Source organism: Oculina patagonica, chromosome 8, assembly GCF_052425735.1.
Source record: "Oculina patagonica isolate OP01 chromosome 8, crgOcupat, whole genome shotgun sequence".
NCBI lineage: Eukaryota > Metazoa > Cnidaria > Anthozoa > Scleractinia > Oculinidae > Oculina > Oculina patagonica.
In genome coordinates this window covers 7,287,199-7,304,651 of record NC_135765.1, presented here as the reverse complement: position 1 = coordinate 7,304,651, position 17,453 = coordinate 7,287,199, and the positions used below count along the sequence as shown (strand labels likewise).

At 40.2% G+C, this 17,453-nt stretch overlaps 3 protein-coding genes and 1 pseudogene across 5 annotated transcripts in view; 1 reads left to right on the top strand and 3 right to left on the bottom strand.

Annotated features, from left to right (window-relative positions):
• Positions 1–68: 68 nt before the first annotated feature.
• On the bottom strand, positions 69–5,521 carry LOC144663626 (2-acylglycerol O-acyltransferase 2-like). 2 transcript variants are annotated; one of them, XM_078524634.1, is made up of 4 exons: positions 4,989–5,521; positions 4,301–4,520; positions 2,759–2,940; positions 69–1,702 (listed from the first exon to the last, which is right to left on the bottom strand). In XM_078524634.1, exons 1-4 carry the CDS (start codon positions 5,413–5,415, stop codon positions 1,548–1,550), a joined length of 984 nt encoding a protein of 327 aa, XP_078380760.1. In that variant the 5' UTR covers positions 5,416–5,521; the 3' UTR covers positions 69–1,547. The 2 variants fall into 2 exon arrangements, with proteins under 2 accessions (XP_078380760.1, XP_078380761.1); XM_078524635.1 differs by having other exon boundaries at positions 1,553–1,702; positions 2,763–2,940.
• A 720-nt stretch (positions 5,522–6,241) lies between these two features.
• LOC144662684 (uncharacterized) lies at positions 6,242–9,102 on the top strand (annotated as a pseudogene). Its single transcript, XR_013572508.1, has 2 exons — positions 6,242–6,316; positions 6,769–9,102. The product of XR_013572508.1 is annotated as an uncharacterized LOC144662684 (transcript).
• A 119-nt stretch (positions 9,103–9,221) lies between these two features.
• On the bottom strand, positions 9,222–16,374 carry LOC144662913 (lys-63-specific deubiquitinase BRCC36-like). Its single transcript, XM_078523849.1, has 9 exons — positions 16,250–16,374; positions 15,145–15,264; positions 13,287–13,380; positions 12,622–12,707; positions 12,380–12,444; positions 11,518–11,617; positions 11,282–11,313; positions 10,726–10,763; positions 9,222–9,992 (listed from the first exon to the last, which is right to left on the bottom strand). The coding sequence occupies exons 1-9, from the start codon at positions 16,352–16,354 to the stop codon at positions 9,820–9,822; spliced, it is 813 nt and encodes a 270-aa protein (XP_078379975.1). The 5' UTR covers positions 16,355–16,374; the 3' UTR covers positions 9,222–9,819.
• Positions 16,375–16,657: 283 nt separating this feature from the next.
• LOC144664124 (uncharacterized) overlaps positions 16,658–17,453 on the bottom strand; it is a 2,757-nt gene continuing 1,961 nt past the window's right edge. The window contains exon 1 of the mRNA XM_078525250.1: positions 16,658–17,453. This exon is cut by the window's right edge and continues 1,961 nt beyond it. Within this exon, the coding sequence (XP_078381376.1) occupies positions 16,658–17,453 (796 nt within the window).

Here is a 17,453-nt window from a genome sequence, read left to right as displayed (position 1 = left end):
CCCTGCGGACACCCCGCTATTACTATATACGGACGCTCGCTATTACGGTCAAAATCCAGAGCCCCGGCGAAAGCTATAGAGCTTTGACTGGAAATGACTCCCGTTATTACGGACTCTCGCTATTACGGAATTACGGACACTTTCGTGGTACCAACATAACAGTTTTTATTGTTTTGACTCTCGATAAAGCGGACACCATGAACTTCTCATATAGTCTCTTGCTCGTTATTTGTCAAAACACACTTCAAAAGACATCTGGAATGTTTACTTTTGCATCAATCCCTTCAGTAACTGTACAAAATACTTTGCCTTTTCACTTCAGCTTGGCTTTTTCCCTCCAGACTCTATAGGAAAGATCAGGCCCGCATCCTCCATTCCCAACGACAACTTAGCAGTTTCACCTCTGTTGATAAGCTCGTCATAGTCTACATTATTTAACGTATGTTGACGGTACTTTTTTTCCTCACACCCCGCTATCACGGACTCTCGCTATTACGGACACTAAACGACGTCCCGAGCGTGTCTGCTATAACGAGAGTTGACTGTAAATAGATTTAATACATAAAGCACAAAGTTTAATTGGTACACCGTGGTAGACAAAGGTGGACGCAATAATAAGGAAAGCTAAATAATCATTAGGCGTATGTACGAAAGTTTTGACGAGGATTACACGAGTATTAAGTGGCTCTGTTTACTCATAAAATTTTAAATAACTCAACAAAAATTCCAACAAGAGAGCCCTTACTCGGCCTCTGAAGTTCATACCTACAATACCAGATTGCTACAAACTTGAATTTTCATAGGCCAAGAGCAAATAATAACTATGGGACCTCTACTTTCTCTTTTGTTTCATCAAAACTTTGAGAAACTATTCCAACAGATTTTAAAAAATACTTCCTTACACTCCTTTTCACAAGCAATATAAACTATACCTTTTAAAAACCCAATCCTACTCTTCTGCATAATTTGTTTGTATTCTGCATATAGCTTACCTACGATTTATTATCCTTTAACACGTTTATTTTGTATACTTTTGATATTCACTTTATACTCTTTTTTCCTATTGTTTCTAGTAATAGATATGTCTTGTCTGTTTTTTTTTTTGTACGTGTCAGTAACAAACACGATAGCTTATGCTTCATTGGTCAATGAGCACATTTTATTTTGGCTTTTATTATTGTTACATTTTTCTGTAATAAGGGACGGACCATTATTTTTTTGGAGGGGGGGGGGGAGGTATGAAAAGTATTGAAAAAAAACTGTTTGCAAGGCCTAGAAAGACAAAATGACAAAAAGAAAAAGAAAAACTAAAAGAAAAAGTTTGCAGAGGAAATTTTTTCATACCCCCTCCCTCCAAGGAAATAATGTTCCGTCCCTTAGTGCAAAAAAAAATATGAAATTTGAATCTGAATCCGCTCAAGTGTTTGTCTCGGCGGCGGAGCTGCTAAAGCGAGCAGCGAATCCACGCCACCGCCGAAACAATGCACTCGAAATCTCGCCAGCTACGCAGGCTAGCTAATACAAAACGCTTTCTTTTTTGCAGTTGGTTAAACAATAAGCAACTCTGAGGTATCTGTTGGATGATACTTGTCCTTGTATTTTTCGTACAACTCTTGAAGATCTTCTATGTACCGCGAGTGGAGTTTGTCGATTTCTTCTTGACTTGGATTAACAACTTTTCTCACAGGAATAGGTGATCCCACTGCAGAGATAAAATAGAATATAGAAAACAAAAGAACGCTGACTAAATAGCTGATCTGTTAATTATTAAGCCTTTTCAAGAATCGTTCCTGAAAGATTCTAGATCACTTGGCTTTACATAGATCTGAGTAATGTCTCGGATTAAAATGCGTGACATATATGTCACGCAATTTCAGGCATTTCGGCACTGATCAACTGGCCAAGAATAACTGAATTATCACAATAACAGCAGAGAACTCAAAAGAAACACAGAAAGGCCAAAAGGGGCATGGATGGGCAAAATTCGAGAAGATTGGAATGGATTGCGTTCGGGTTACTTGAAAAACGTCGGCCCGACATTTTTAAAATTATCTCATTGATGAAGTGTCTAACATTGCTCGAAAACCATTCTTGTTTGTTATGTGGCCGTGATTTTGCCAATAAAAGACTTTTGCTCTCCAATTGAAGTTTAGATTACCTAAAATACCGTGACCTAGCCCCAGCCTGTTACTCGCTCGCAAAAATTCAAAACCGAGCAAAAAACCAACCTTGAACCCAGACTCTCTCTCCTTTCCTTTCTTGTCCCCCTGCAACACAACAAGGGAAGAAAAGGAGAGAGAGCCTGGGATCGACCTTGACAAGAAAACCACAGATCTCTCTAGAGCTAAGTCATAGATATGGAATCTTACATGAGTTGAATGCATGACAATTTTACATTTTCTTAGTGAATGGCGGTTGGGTGGATGGGGAGGGGGTGGGGTGACAATCATGTCGTCTCGATACATCTTCAAACCAGGAATGTTTAACTACCATATCGAACTTAAGGACAACACTCAGTACAAAAGGCAAACCAGCGGGAGTTTAGTAGTCTGGTTCCCAGTTCTCTTGTGGACGAGCTGGTAACGAGATAAGGAGTTTAGCTCAGTGACTTACAAGCTGCTTTTACAGACATTGTTTGTACGTGGAAGAGATGATATGTACGAAGCCAATATTTACTTAAAATTGAGGCTGTTCTTAGTCACAGTGAATCAAAGGAGCCACAGTTGTGCTGGGGCATAAAAAAAAACATGCAGCCTACCTACAACGGAGATTGGAGACCGTCTCGGCAGCATACAAAAGGCTCCCCAGCAGCAACAGAATGCACAATGGATTTTGGATCGAAGCCAGCGCTGAAATCGCGAAAATCGAGAGTAGTAACCGCCACCAAATACGTAAAATAGATTGTTCTGTCCAAAGGCAAACACCGGGACAAGATCACATCTGTAGAGAATAGAAATATAAAATTGATTAAAGTTTGTCTAAATACTTTAGCTTGCAGTAAAGATATGGTGCATTTTAGGAGTTTCTCAGTGTAAAAACCTAAAGTATGACAACTTTTGTAGTATTTTAAGCCCTTTTTAAGCTTATAGAGAAGAGAATAGTCTACCTCGAGAAGGGCGTTTTGCATAACAACAAAAATAAAACACTTGGATATATTTAATTTGTTCGCCATTTAAATTTATTTATAAATTCTGCACGCGCGAAGTGAACATTTGGAATAACCTCACTCGAACTTAAAACTCTTAAAACTATTTCATCTTTTAAATTTCATTTAAAATCAAAATAATGGAGGAGTTTTTAACATAGATTAATTAGGAGTAATTCATTTTATCCAAATTTTTTATCATTGTAATTTTTTATCATTGTAATTTTTATAATTTTAAAATTGTTATTTCTACTGTAATTTATTGTCACTGAAAAGCCCCGTAAGGGGAGTGTCAAATAAAGTATTGTATTGTATTGTATCCAAGTAAGGGAGTGAGACTGCGCTTTTCAAAATGGCGAGAATTGAAAACTGGTCTACTAAGTTCTACACAAGACAAGCCGGTTTATTAGCCCTGAGTATTAAGAGACGTCTGTCTTCGCGTGCTCAGATTCGACTAAAAAGTTGCGCAGTGATGACGTAGTATTAGTATTACTGGGATCCATGAGACCGTGACGTTTTTTAATTTTGGTTACTCTGCACGAAAATCATAGCCGAGCGGCAACTTAATCGACTGCATGGATTTTTGTAGAGCTACGGCCTCCCGGCGGGGGGGGGGGGGTACTCCCTGTAATGGCCTATACGGGGAGGCTCCATCCGAAAGGAGTACCTTTTTCAGGCTTCAGGTATATAAAAGGGTAGGGATTTCAAAGGGTATGGAAATCTGTCATTTAGGTTTTTCAAAGGGCCTTTAATTCAAATATTTCGAACAGATGCAATTTATGGCTGTATCTATTTCAATTTATTAAGCGCTACATGAAAATGGACGAGATAGCGTCGTTGTACTAAGTCTATGCCAAATGTCTTATCATGGTATATGAAAGGGGTACATTTTTTCAGTAAAAGGTATATGAAAAATGTACAATTTCTGTCAAAATGGTATATAAAAGGGTAAGGAGTTAGAGCTCGGGGCGGAGCCTCCCCGTACAAAACGTTTTTGGGTACCTTCCCCCCCCCCCTGGGAGCTACGTCATCAGATATGGAATTTTTTTGGTTTAATTTGAGTCATTTTCTCGCCTATGATGGATATTCAGCAAGAGAAGAGAGAGGCTAACCAGAACCACTGGTCACCACTCCACTTAGTGTTATCATACAAACCCTGTTTGCAAAGCCAGTTTAATAAATCCTTTGCGACGTTTTAATGTCAGCACGTAGCTGTCAAAGCGCACGTCAATCATCTCCACCTGTCCGCCCACAATGATGACAACAGAATGCCCCGCCCCCTTCTGTGTCAGAACGTATTCCAAGCTGTGACGTGACGCATCAATCACTCCAAAGCTCATGAGTATGTCTCGGAAAAGCCACCCACTCACAAGGCCTGTAAAATAAATAACACCCTTGTGGACTGTGAAACTACTAGCGAAGGTTCCTAAAAATAGACATAAACATTTTGACAAAAAGCCATTAACTTCCATAATTATCGCCCAAATGCAGGCCGGGTTGAGATAATAATTAAAAATTTTACAGTTTCCTGAGTAAGTTTAGAAGTACAGATTTATCCGATCCATAATCCATAACCGGAAGTCCACGAGCCCAATACAGATTTTACTTCAAAATAAAGATTGATTTCATCGATGCAAGTTCATGCAAATCAAACAAAAATTATAAAAATATAGAAAAACAAAATCAGAGAATCGTAGAAATAATGTAAAAACTATCTTTATATTATAATCTATATATCAAAAAGATCTTGGGTATAGGAGAATCATAAATTTACGAACACAGGCAAGGAACATTACTCGCGATAGACGGACAGCATTAGAATATCTGAAGCGTGTTTTCTCACCTGAGTGAACACAGACATGCGGTATGATCCCAGGGAACTTTTCGCTAAACCCACAAGCTTCTGTATTTATTGCCACTGCAGCTCCCTCGGGAAACATTCCGTGAGGATGATATCCCAAGATATAATTTTTTTGAGGATCGAGTTCGCTCGTCTTCACGAGAGTGATGGGGAAATAATCCCTGACATACTTGAAAACAAAAATACGTCTTGTAAAGTTCCGCAAAAGGTCTCTTCCTCCTCGTTCGGGAGTTTTCCACTCCACAAGATGCGTCCATGATAAATAGAGAAGTACCAACGGCCAAAGAGGCGTGTAAAAGAACAATTGATATAGCGTGACAAGCCCGAGGATGTGCATTGCTCCCAAGAAACCAACCACGTAGAAAAACGCGACACATGCAGTTTGCAGCATGTAGTCAACAAGCCACATTTTTACGATTTGCGTAGACTTTTCCAAAGTCGTTCGCTTTTGGTTTTCAGTTTGGTGGTAGGTAAACCTTGTAGGATTTGCGATGAAAACAACGGTTGATAAAATACACTATATATTTTCGCCTCTCTGTCGAGTAAAAACAGCGGAAACCGGCTACGTCATATATACGTCATTCGCAGGAGTTAAAAGGAAGGAATATTTGAAGGTGGAACTTTGGAAGAGGGAACTGTGGAATGAAAGAGCAGGCTGCTAATCTAACTTAGGCCATTCTTGTTTGGTTTATTATTACTTTTTTGATCTGTTTATAACTAACTAACTGACTGACTGACTGACTGACTGACTGACTGACTGACTGACTGACTGACTGACTAACTAACTAACTGACTGACTGACTGACTGACTGACTAACCAACTAACTAGCTAATGGCTAACTAATTAACAAAATAAATAAATAGCGGCACATCCGCGGAGGGGCTATTCGTTCACTGTTTCCAGGTCAAATTAAAATTCAAAAAGTGTTGGTTTTTGTGAAAAAAAAAAAAACCCTCGGAGCAAGGACGAGAACCGACAACAAACTCAACCCACATATGACACTGCGTCTGATCTGGGAATCGAACCCGGGCAACATTGATGGGAGGCGAGCGCTCTCACCACTACACCATCTCATTATTACTTGGAGGTTCCTTTCAATTGAAAAATACTTTTGTACGAGACAAAATATCGTGACATTCCTTTCAATTTCATAAATGGATGACGTAAGAGGTCACGCGAGTGGCACAAATAATATCCAGAGAGTAAATGATTGCATAATCACTTCCGGGAATTCGAGAAAGGTGCCTCTATACATGAATGGCTGTCTTGTTCTCTCTTATCCGTGACTGATATTCAACTGCAAGGACAGGTAATTAGTGATGGCGAGTACTGAGTACTCTTTCTATTATCAGCCTTTCTTAGAAGTAAGTTAATCTGGTTATTCTTGACGCATATGGGCATCACAAAAAAGACAGTCTGAGGTCGCCAATTCCGGGAATTGTTTTTTGCGATGGTTTCATGACTGAGGTCAACTAAAGAAACCAGCGATGCAACTTCTTCTAAACGGTATAAGAAGCCTTCGGTTGTCCCAGTATAAAAACATCTTGGACCGGGAAAATTTTGTCATGCTTTCATTCTTTCATGAAAATGAAATCATAAAAAAATAGGAAATGACATTTTAATTTATGTTCCATTTTTCTCAGAATTCACTTGACCCCGACTTGAGTGCAAAACTAGTATTATATGTCTCTTCCTGTTCACTAATCTCTTCTTCCAGTATTTCAAGGAATTAAGAATAACTCGCTGCTTTACATTTTATAGGGTCTTAGAAATACATATAGTACTTATAGAACGAAACAGCTTCGCTGAGTTCTCACAAGCTATTAAGAAATGGCGTCGACTCCATTCTCGCTTGAAGGCGTGCTTGCATATCTGGCAGAAACCTTCACCGCTGGCCAAGTGATTCAGTCTTATCAGGGACAGGGATTCCTTGAAGATGCTCCGTTGATACAACGCCAGGATCCCTTGGAGGACTTTAAGAAGTTCAACAACAATGATGCGATCTTTCAGGAGTACGATCCACCCCTGGGAGACGACAGCAAAATGGGCTGGAAAATCTTCTTGATCTCGACCGGCAAAATGGTGGATGTCGCTTTGGAAGGCCGTGAAGAATGCATTTTACATTCAGATTGTTGGTGGCGTGCCACTCGGTTCAGTCGCTATTTTAATACTGATTTTAGATTTCAATTCCGTTGATCTTTGCTTTGATATGCAGTCTACAAACTGGACAGCACTTCCCAAGAGAACCCAGGCCATTATGGTCACCGCAGCGACTACTGAAGCCTACTTGGTTCAACTGTGGACATTTCTTCTTGCGCTGGTGATGTTTGGCTGGCCTATGATCAAGAAGCTCAATCTTCTGATTCTTAATCTGCTTGGAGCGTTCATTGACACTTGCTACAGACTTTATCTACAAATTTATGGCATTTACAAGAAGCCCTGGATGTCGTTTCCATTGAACGGCTTGTTTGTGTCGATTCTGGTCATGAATAGTTTACTTATCGGTAGAGAAATAGCGAAGAACAGCGAAACCGAGAGATCTAGAAAAATCAAGAAAACAATAAGGGTTTTTGCGTTGCTGATAGCTCAATTTGCTTTTGGGATTCCTATCACATTTTATCTCGTGTATAAATTGATCCCTTTGTATGGAGAAGCAAACGAAACATACAGAGCAGTAATAGCTGGCGCACTGCCTCTAGTAACGGCTATTCCAAAGGTCATCGTGCGTTTGGCAGCGCAAAGAATCGATTTCATTCACCCTGGCGACGCGCACGTGCTGTCAAGCGTTCTATATAGCGCATCTGCTATCGTTTTCCGCGTCATGCAAGCAGAGCTCACAAGCCTTCGACTGTACATTTTGCTGAGCTTCGCACATGGCGCCGTGGACTTGCTGGAAAGGTTGACCATTGTTGTACGGGATTATCTGTGGTACTTTATTTACAAGAAGCTTAAACGAGACGGAGTAGAGACGATCATGGGCGCTGATAAATTTCGCACGCCAAGAAGCATGCGCTTTATCGCCGACATGAGCATTCAGATGATTCTCGGAGAATCGACTGCGTTGATAGCAGCGGTCGGCTTCATCCAGCTGTACAACTTCATGTACCCTGCCGATAATCTGTCTTCTAGCAACATGTATTTCATAACTCAGTTCTTTATTCGCGTTTCCATCGCTCTTAGCATCGATTTCGTTTTTAATTCATTCTCTTTTTGGCTCCAAATGTCATATTTAAACATCGCTGTGGCGCGTGTTTGGACGAAAAAATGGCGGAAGCACATGGTTGTTGCTTTTATCGTGACCACTGTGACATTGTGTTATTACACAACTCATTTGTTCGCTGTCGTGAAAGACAAAAACACTTCAGGTGTCAAAAGATTTGATTTTAATTGCACAGGTCCATTTGCAAAGTTCTAGCTCATTCACGCTTCAAGGCTACCTAGATTTTTTCTTGAAAAGACAAAGGCTCAGGCAAGTCGCTGTGTCTGCCTTGCCCCAGGAGCCGTGACATTTCGTCGGTAAACGGGAAACAGGGAGCGCGGGGGTTGATGGTTAGGAGTCCCACAACTCCACGCGCACCGAACACGACCAATGTGCAAGCTATTTGTTCCCAGATCCTTTTTGCGTGTGAAAGGCGATATCTGGGTGGCACTTCATATCGTTGATTTTAAATCGAGTAATTTGTAGCGCAAATGGCCGAAGTTAACTTTTATCAACAATACAATAGATGTATAGGCAAGAGAAATTCACGAGACAAATTTCTCCTGGCATTTTTGCGTCAAATTATCTATGGGTTTATTATCCTGCAAAAAAGCGCGGAATTTCGCCTGATACTTGCTGAGGCCGACGCGAGTTGGCTAAATTCCGACAATATATTCAGCAGTCAGCAAGGTATTGAGCAGGATATTTTTTATTATTATTCAAAAAATTCGCAACAAAACTTATTTCATAGCTTGAAAACCTGTGGCTGTGCAGCAATTTGTGAAAAGTCGGGCGAATTTATAATTTTGTCAATCTACGTATTTCGCAGGTTTTGTGTTATGTACGGATGATAAATAGGCGCTTCTGACCAACAGATCATTTCAGTAGCCTCACGTTTTTGTTTTGGTTAAGTGAAGTTTTTATTTAAAAAATAATTCCTAGCTTATAACTTGATTGGATTCATGTACTTGCCAAGTCACCCTCTTTAAAAAAAAAAAACCCCAACAAACTCTACTACACCAAGTGATTTGCACGAGGGAGCTTGCTTCTTGGTAATGCCAATGTTTTTTAATGATTTAAAAAGTAGCACGGTCAGACTTAGTCTTCCAGTTAAATTTCTTTCTAGTTAATGTAATTAGCACTTAGTTTCCATGTATAAAACTTAACGTTAGCGTAATGTAAATTCTGTCTTGAACTGATATAAACGTCTCGACGAATTTATTAAAATAAACATTGTTTTTGGTTAAGTGAAGCCATTTACCGAAACGTCCACGGTCCACATGTTCATTATAGTACCGTGTTCAACGCCCAAAAATGCAAAATGGAACGTCGCTTTCAGAGGAAGTTTTTTTCTGGGGAGTGGGTGGGGAAGCGGGGAAGGGGGCAGCGGGGTAGGGGATGGGAGGATCATAATTTCCGGCCCAACTCTGGGGTGTTGATTTCTCACGAGGGCTGCGTTATTTACGGAATTTTTCACCGGGTAACTTAGTGTCAGACAGTGGAGAGTGTTGCATCGGAACTGTGTCCTTGTTCAGCTTCTATAGAGCATCACAAGCTGACATTACAGTGAGAAATAACATGCCGACATTGTGCGTTATAGCCCGGTGGGTGTGTCACGTGGTTTCCTTTAATTCAGCTGTTATTTTATCCACTTCTTTCTCCAATGCCTCTTTCTCTGTTTCCAGCGCAGCAGTTCTTTTAAGATTCACTTGCAATCTGTTTTCAAGGGTTTGTAGAAGCGGTCCGCACATGACTTCCATTAGCTGGCACAACGCCTTGGTAAATACTGCCGAGAAAATCAAGATAGCTATTACACTAGGGATATCAGTACCCTGGGGGAGGGAGCTATAAAGACAATTTGAAATGCAAGGCTAGTTATATGTAAATAAAATAGAAGGGTTGCCCGATACACCCAAGCTGGATCGATTTGACTATTTCTTTGAATCGACTCAACGGAAGTCGATTTGCGCGAGGCTTATAAAACTAACAGTAACTATGCTATCGATTCGCGACGATTCGTCGGCCTTTATTTCGACCCGCCATACCGTAAGTCGATTTCCACGACACTTAGAATACTAACAGCATCTTGGCCTTCAGGGTGGGTAAAAAATGTTGTCGATTCGACGCGATTCAATCCAGTTTGAGTGTATTGGAGGCCTGATTAAAAGACCAAAATTTCGACTAGTAGAACACCTGTAGTGTTCTACAAGGCCAAATCTAGATTGATAAAAGAAATGATTAGTTTTTCCCTTGAAATTCTAAACTCAAAACTCCATTCTCGAAATTTTCAAGTTTCAAGTTTTGAGACAACAGGGAATGTCAACTTTCTTTTGAGCCATACTGTATAGTGGTGCCTTTGGCACAATCACAATCACAACCTTTGTTGAGACCTTTGTTTACCCTCAAAGTGAGGTCAGAATGTGTGATGAAGAATGTATAAAATAATATGAAAATTAATGAAACGTGGGATGGAACAAGAGCAGTAACACCATGGCAACCTCAAACCCTTCGTTACGCACCTGTGCTGTTGTGAACCGCAGTTAGAAGGTCCATGGTGCTGGAAAAAAATAAAATGTGTCAGTGAATGAGTGTGATCTCATCCCCTTACTTAAAAGAAAAGAATATCAAAACCTTCAACTACTGATGGAATCTCAGCTACTTACATTTTTATGCCCGCTTTCAATGTTCCTGCATAGCTATCTTTCTACATCCATCTTTCGACGTGCTGTTTTAAATGTTAATGAGCCAATCAAAACCCATGCATCCAGGTGTTGGTTTCATGCAAATGAGCCCACAAGTTCAGAAGGTCATGGGGTCTGTCTTGTTTGTTTAGCACATCAAAAGATTGATGTCGATAGAAAGCCGCTATGCAAGTACATGTAACACTGAAAGTGAGTGATTTTTTGAGCATTACCAAGGTTGGTAAACACCAAGAGGTGATAATAATAAAAGCATAAAGGAACAAGGAATTTTATGATTAGAGAGAAGATCATGATGGATTGGAATAAAAAAAATTTTAATGAACTTAAATTAAGATGTGCAATTTGTGACAAAAAACTAAGACACATCGCTTACTTTAAAGTTTTTCCATATGCCTCTTCCTCTTCCTACAACAAGCAGGAAAAAAATAAATTGTTGTTGGGTGAAAAAAGGTAAACCTGTTTTCTACCATTAGGGCTGTTCTTTACAAGCCACTGATTAGAATTACACCTAAACTTCTATTACATATTTTCAATTCTTGGGAAAACCTTCACATGAATATACAACATGTACATGTAGTAATAGGTATTATATCGTATTAGCCTTCCTACCTTTGAAAGTATTTGTGGCATTTCTGACAAGCTGTTTAAAGTGGCCTCGGACAAAACCTCAGTATGAACTATCTGCAGCTCAATATCTGCTCGCTGATACCTGATACAACAAACAACATGACTGGTCATTATGGCAAAAATGAAGATAATGATATGATATTGGAATTGTAAAGTCTTAAAAAAAGTCTAAAGGTTAAAGGTTATTTAGTCCGCCGCCTGGTTAGCTCAGTTGGTAGAGCGCCGGACTGCTGTGCGGGAGGTCGTGGGTTCGAACCCCAGACCGGACCAACACTCAGGGTCTTAAAATAACTGAGGAGAATGTGCTGCCTTTGTAATTACATCAAAAAATGGTTAGACATTCTAGTCTTCTTGGAAAAGGACGATAAACCGTAGGTCCCGTCTCATGTATCTTCAGTCTTATCACAGGGGACGTTAAAGAACCCACAGACTATTCGCAAAGAGTAGGGCACAAAGCTCCCGGTGTTGTGGTCTGGCCTTGTGTAGTAAATTACAGTATGTGTACAGCGCATTTGAACATATATATATATATATGAAAAATGCGCTATATAAATTCATTATCATTATTTCAAACCAATAGATAGTCCCTTTGCACGATCCAGTCATGCTGGGCAGCAAAGTACACAGTGGGACATTCAGAACAAAGCCACTCGCACCAGTCAAGCTTTACCTTTCGTTGTTTTGGATGTCCCTTTGCATAACTTGTGGCCCAGTGTGTGCAAAGGGTCTATTGGAGAAACTAAATGAGTTTTAAATTGCAGGAAACAGTCCAAGACTAATATGCTTGAAAAAATAATAATGATAGCTGGTGATATTATGGTTACGACATGAAGAATGTGCTTACTGTGGAGGGCCCCCCTCAGGCTTTGAGTTCACTGACTGGAAACAATACACTTTCAGCTGACCACTCTGAGAAACAAAACAAACAGTACTCACTGTAAAATACAACACTTTCAGTGCAATAAGCTCATGGCCAGGGCTTCAGAACAATAAGCAAAGGGCAAGCAGAGAATAACAACTGTACGACCATTGTTTGCTGTTCATCGAATGCTTAAAAAAAGAATGACAGCTGACAGTCTAACTTACCATGTTGGGATCGGTATTGAAGCAGGAAAAGATGAGGCCTACAAATCCTTTATCCATGACTTGGTACATAGCCTGTGTCCGAAGGTCTTATGAGAAAAACAATATAGAGAACTCAAACTTCTCCAAATATTGAATGGGAAAAGGATAAATGTTAATGAGAAATGGAAAGTTATTAGGAAATACAGCCTTCCAGTGGAAGGCTTTTACAATTTTTAAATGTTTCAAGAACAAAATACAACCATGAACTACTAGCATTGCTATCAGGCCTGCTTACAGTTATTCATTTCCGTTACATGTAAACTTATCAACAATAGTGTATTTATAGATGAGCTTGGGAGCTGGTGCCTTAAAAGTTGGTGAAGCCAGGCAGCAATTGGGCACAGGAAAAGAGGTATCCATGGTAACCCTGTGAGTAGCAACCCATAGAGGCATGGTCACACTGAACCGGTCAGTGGAGTACTGACCAAGCCCAATACTCACCAAGAGGAGGATGGAAAGTGAAATAGCTTGATAACTCAGCAGGAAAAATGGCCTTACAATGTATTCGAAGGCCATCAAGCAAGCGAATGTCAACCATGACGTGCCCCCAGCAGGGGGCTCAAAGGTCTCCCCTGAGCCACGTAGTCTAAAGGGTTGTAAAAGACATTTTAGCCACTTAAACTTACCAACATGTGAAGGCCAGACAGTGATATGTGGGTGAGAATGGTACCAGCCAATAACCCTCATCGGTCTCTTTTTTGAAGTCAACATGCCTAGTCTCTGTTAGGACAATAACAAAAGCATGGTAGTTTTACAATGAGTATGAATATTTGTAGTTAAAATAGTTATGAATTCCCTACTCCCAGTGAAGGGGTTGGCATTTTGTCAAATACAAATCTTTTTTGAAAAGAAATTTCATCGCAAATTATTTCAAAATAGCTTAGATTGCATTGAATGATTGTTGTGATGAATGAATGATTGTTAAAATCTGGGGAGCAGGGATGGCGCAGTGGTGAGAGCGCTCGCCTCCCACCAATGTGGCCCGGGTTCGATTCCGGCCCGGTGCCATATGTGGGTTGAGTTTGTTATTGGTTCTCGCCTTGCTCCGAAGGTTTTTCTCCGGGTTCTCCGGTTTTCCTCCCTCCTGAAAAACCAACATTTCCAAATTCCAATTCGACCTGGACAGAGGACCCGCATGAAAACCAGCTAGCGTTGATGTGGCTTCCTCTCTAAATATAGTAATTTATTTTTATTTTTTATTTGTAGTAAGCAAAATGGTCACACTATAAAAAATTCCTGATGACTTGTTATATATGTAGACTTTTTTGTTACCAGTAGTATTTAACTTTCACATGTTGCAAGCTGTCCCCATTAATTAGCAATGTAAATGTAAGCAAAAATTGAAGAGCTCTTACACAGTTTTCATTTCAGGCTTGACACTGGGTGTGACATGTCTGGTTGTTTGACATGTACTGTGTCCAGTAGTTTACACCCAAAATAAATATTTTCTAAAGGTTAAACTGAGGCTCATGTGCAACAGTTTAATCTTTGAGTCTGGTACTTTAATTGTTACCAAAAACACTACCTTTATCAGACACTAAAAACAGGTTTGATTAAAGTGTTAGTGTAATTAAGGATTAAAAAATTCGAATTAATAAGTTGACACTGGCTAAAAATATTGTTTTTGGACGTTACAGCCACTACTGTTGCCTTCTTCAGCAAGATAAAAATGCAAATGTTCAACGGCGTCCTGAACATTTGCATTTTTATCTTGCTGAAGAAGGCAACAGTAGTGGCCGAAACGTCCAAAAACAATAGTTTTAGCCAGTGTCAACTTATTAATTCGAATTTTTTAACATGCCTGGCTACAACCCGAACATTTTTAATTAAGGATTAAAGTAGTTCCTTTTCCTTTTCTAGATAGGAATGACACATTAATACTGATGCATGAGTAAGTGCAAGGATCAAAATTTCTTCTTTTCTTTGTGCTTGTATTAGCATTATTATTGTCAACGAAAACATGTATACAAGGGAGTGTTTGACTGTCAGCTTATTATGTTTGCCTAATTGAATCATTTTGATAGAGTATAAACACGACAGGTAACTTAACTCCAGACTGACTGCTGTCCAAAATATTGTTACAATCACACTTTACTTTATCGTGACGATGTTAGTGCTTATCGTTTAAGGAATACCAAAAACAAATTAGTTCTTCCACAACCTCGAACTGATTATCTCAAGAAAAGTTTTTCGTACAGTGGAGCTCAGTTGTGGAACAACTTACCTGTAGACCTAAGACAAGCATCTTCACTGGCCGATTTCAAATCTAAATTAAGTCGGCACAGTTTAAAGTAATATTTAAATTTTAAGTAAATTTTAGACACGGCCTCCATGAAAAGCAGACTTTGCTTTTGTTATTTTGAATTTGTTATTAAATTTTTGTAGTTAGTTAGATAGGTAGATAGTCCAGTAACTTAATTGACTGATGGAAAACCGTGTATAAATAAAGTTATCTTATCTTTATCTTATCTTATCTTATCTTACCTCTGCCTGTGTTGAGGCATCTGAAAGCTGTTCAGGGGAAATCTCCACTCGATCTTTCCGTTTGTCTAGTCTTTGGAGCATAATGACTGAATAAATGTGAGCGACTCTTTCATCCTCAACCTACATGAAAAGCATAAATATTGCTGAGTTTATAGAAAATGAAGCACTCTCGGTTTAGTTTTTATAAAGTTGTGGAGGCCTGTGGATGCCAACTCCAGGATTACCTGGGAGTCTCCCAGATACAGACCAAATCTCCCAGTCCCCCATACAGGTCACCAAATCTCCTGGATATGAAGGAAAACATGTTTTCACACCTATTTTGTTTGATTTTGGGAAACTCTTTGATATTCAATGCCTTTTCAGGCAGTCATCGAACATAATTTGGCCGACTAAAATTTGCTAACATCCGACAAAAATCCCAAGTGTGGTCAGACATGATGTCAGGATGATGTTTGGGCAATTATTTTTTTGATCCTTAATCATTTTACGACAACAAACAAAAATCTGTCCGACCACAATTTTGTTTTGTTCGACAAAGATTGCGTCTTAGTAGGACATATGTCCTTTCAAGTGAAAAAATTATTTGCAGCCCTGCTTTTTATGGTTAAATCAGCAGAAAATTATTTTTTTACTACGTTTTGGGGGTCGAGAAGAGGTAACTTTAATACATACAGTTGTAGAATGAAAAATTGGTCGATTCCCAGATTTGCTGCTTTGTTTGCCTACAGCTAGCAGACCGGGGCATTCAATAATCTCTTTGACATAAAGAGACAGAAATCAAAGGTATGAGCTCCCTTGTTTATTGTAGGATTGCTAAACAATCTCCAATTAATAACAAGTGAAAGGGAGATTGATTGGGCCAGATGTGGGAAAAAATGCAACAGCATTCACGGACACTGAATGGAGTTCCAGTTTCATTAGGACCTGGCTGTATATAACCTCTATTTTATGTAACTGTAGCAAAGGTAAAGATTAAGAAAATACAAATAAAGTTCACATTCTTTGGAGTTCCGCTCTTTAGTCTTATCGTTGTTCTGTTGCTGAACTTTATATCATTCTTTGAAACTAGAAAAGTTAAAAATGTAACCTACAGAGAAATAATTACCTCTCCTATTAACAAGCCCATAACTTCTTCTCTTTCAGTGGACAGTGCATGCGTTAAACAAACCATATACGCATCCGCTTCGATTTTCACTGCGTCCACCGCCATCTTGGATTCCCTGTCTTCCTACTCTCAAGGAGAAAACCGCTGAACCTGCAATACATAACTGACCGACAACTTGCGCACTCGCTTTGCGGACTCGCTGACGTCACGTGGCAACCTCGTCCCCAGGACTGTCAATATTGCGAAAAAAGTGTATTGTAAGTGCCAAAAAAGTTCATTATAAACCAAACGTTTCGGGCTTAGCCCTTCATCAGTGGTGAATTGGTCGTAAATAAAACGACCGTTAAAAATACGCCACGAGAGTATGTATTTAAAGTCATGTCTCTAGCACGCGCGTGCGCGAGAACCTCAATAGAAACGGAAATCTAAGTTGAGGCCGCGCGGATGGCAGGTGCCAAGTTGGAAAATTAAGCGCATCTCCTGCCGCTTTCTTTGCTTGTTACCGCCGCAGAGCTTGACGCCGCGGACCTGTGCGTCCGCTGAGCTGTGTCCGTTTGAGCTGAAATGCTCTGCGACGGGGAGGCCAGACGCACTCTTGGTAATGCTTCTTAGATGTTCCCCAAAACGTTCCCTTAGAGTGCGCCCGGTTTCGCCGATGTAAATGGCAGGGCAGCGGCGACAGGAGATGCAGTAAATGAGTCCTGAGGACGAACACGTGAACAAATCCCGAATGTTAATGGAATCCTTTGGGCCCTGAATGTTGGTGTTACTCGAGATGTGGTCACAAGTACCACAGCGGGAGTTTCCACAAGGGTAAGACCCTGAGCGTGCAGTAGCTTGCTTGGAGGCTGTGTGTACCAGCGTTGAACGCAAGTTCCTATCTCGGCGAAACGCGACCATCGGCGGCTGAGGGAAAATGTGAGTAGTCGCGGGGTCTTCAGTGACTACCTTGAAGTTTTCTAGCAGGATTTGCTTGATTTTGTTGTTAAGAGGGTGGTATGTGAGAACCAAGGGAATCCTGCTCACCTTTTCCTCTGTTGAGATGTTCTTTCGGAGGGCGTCGGTCTGGGATAGATCTTTTATCTTCTCCAGGTCTTGTTGGAGGGTTTGTGGATTGTAGCCACGCCTTTCAAAGAAAGAAGCCATCTCATGGGCTTGGTTGAGAAAGTCGGCGTTGTCGGAACAGAGGCGTCGTAGGCGTAAA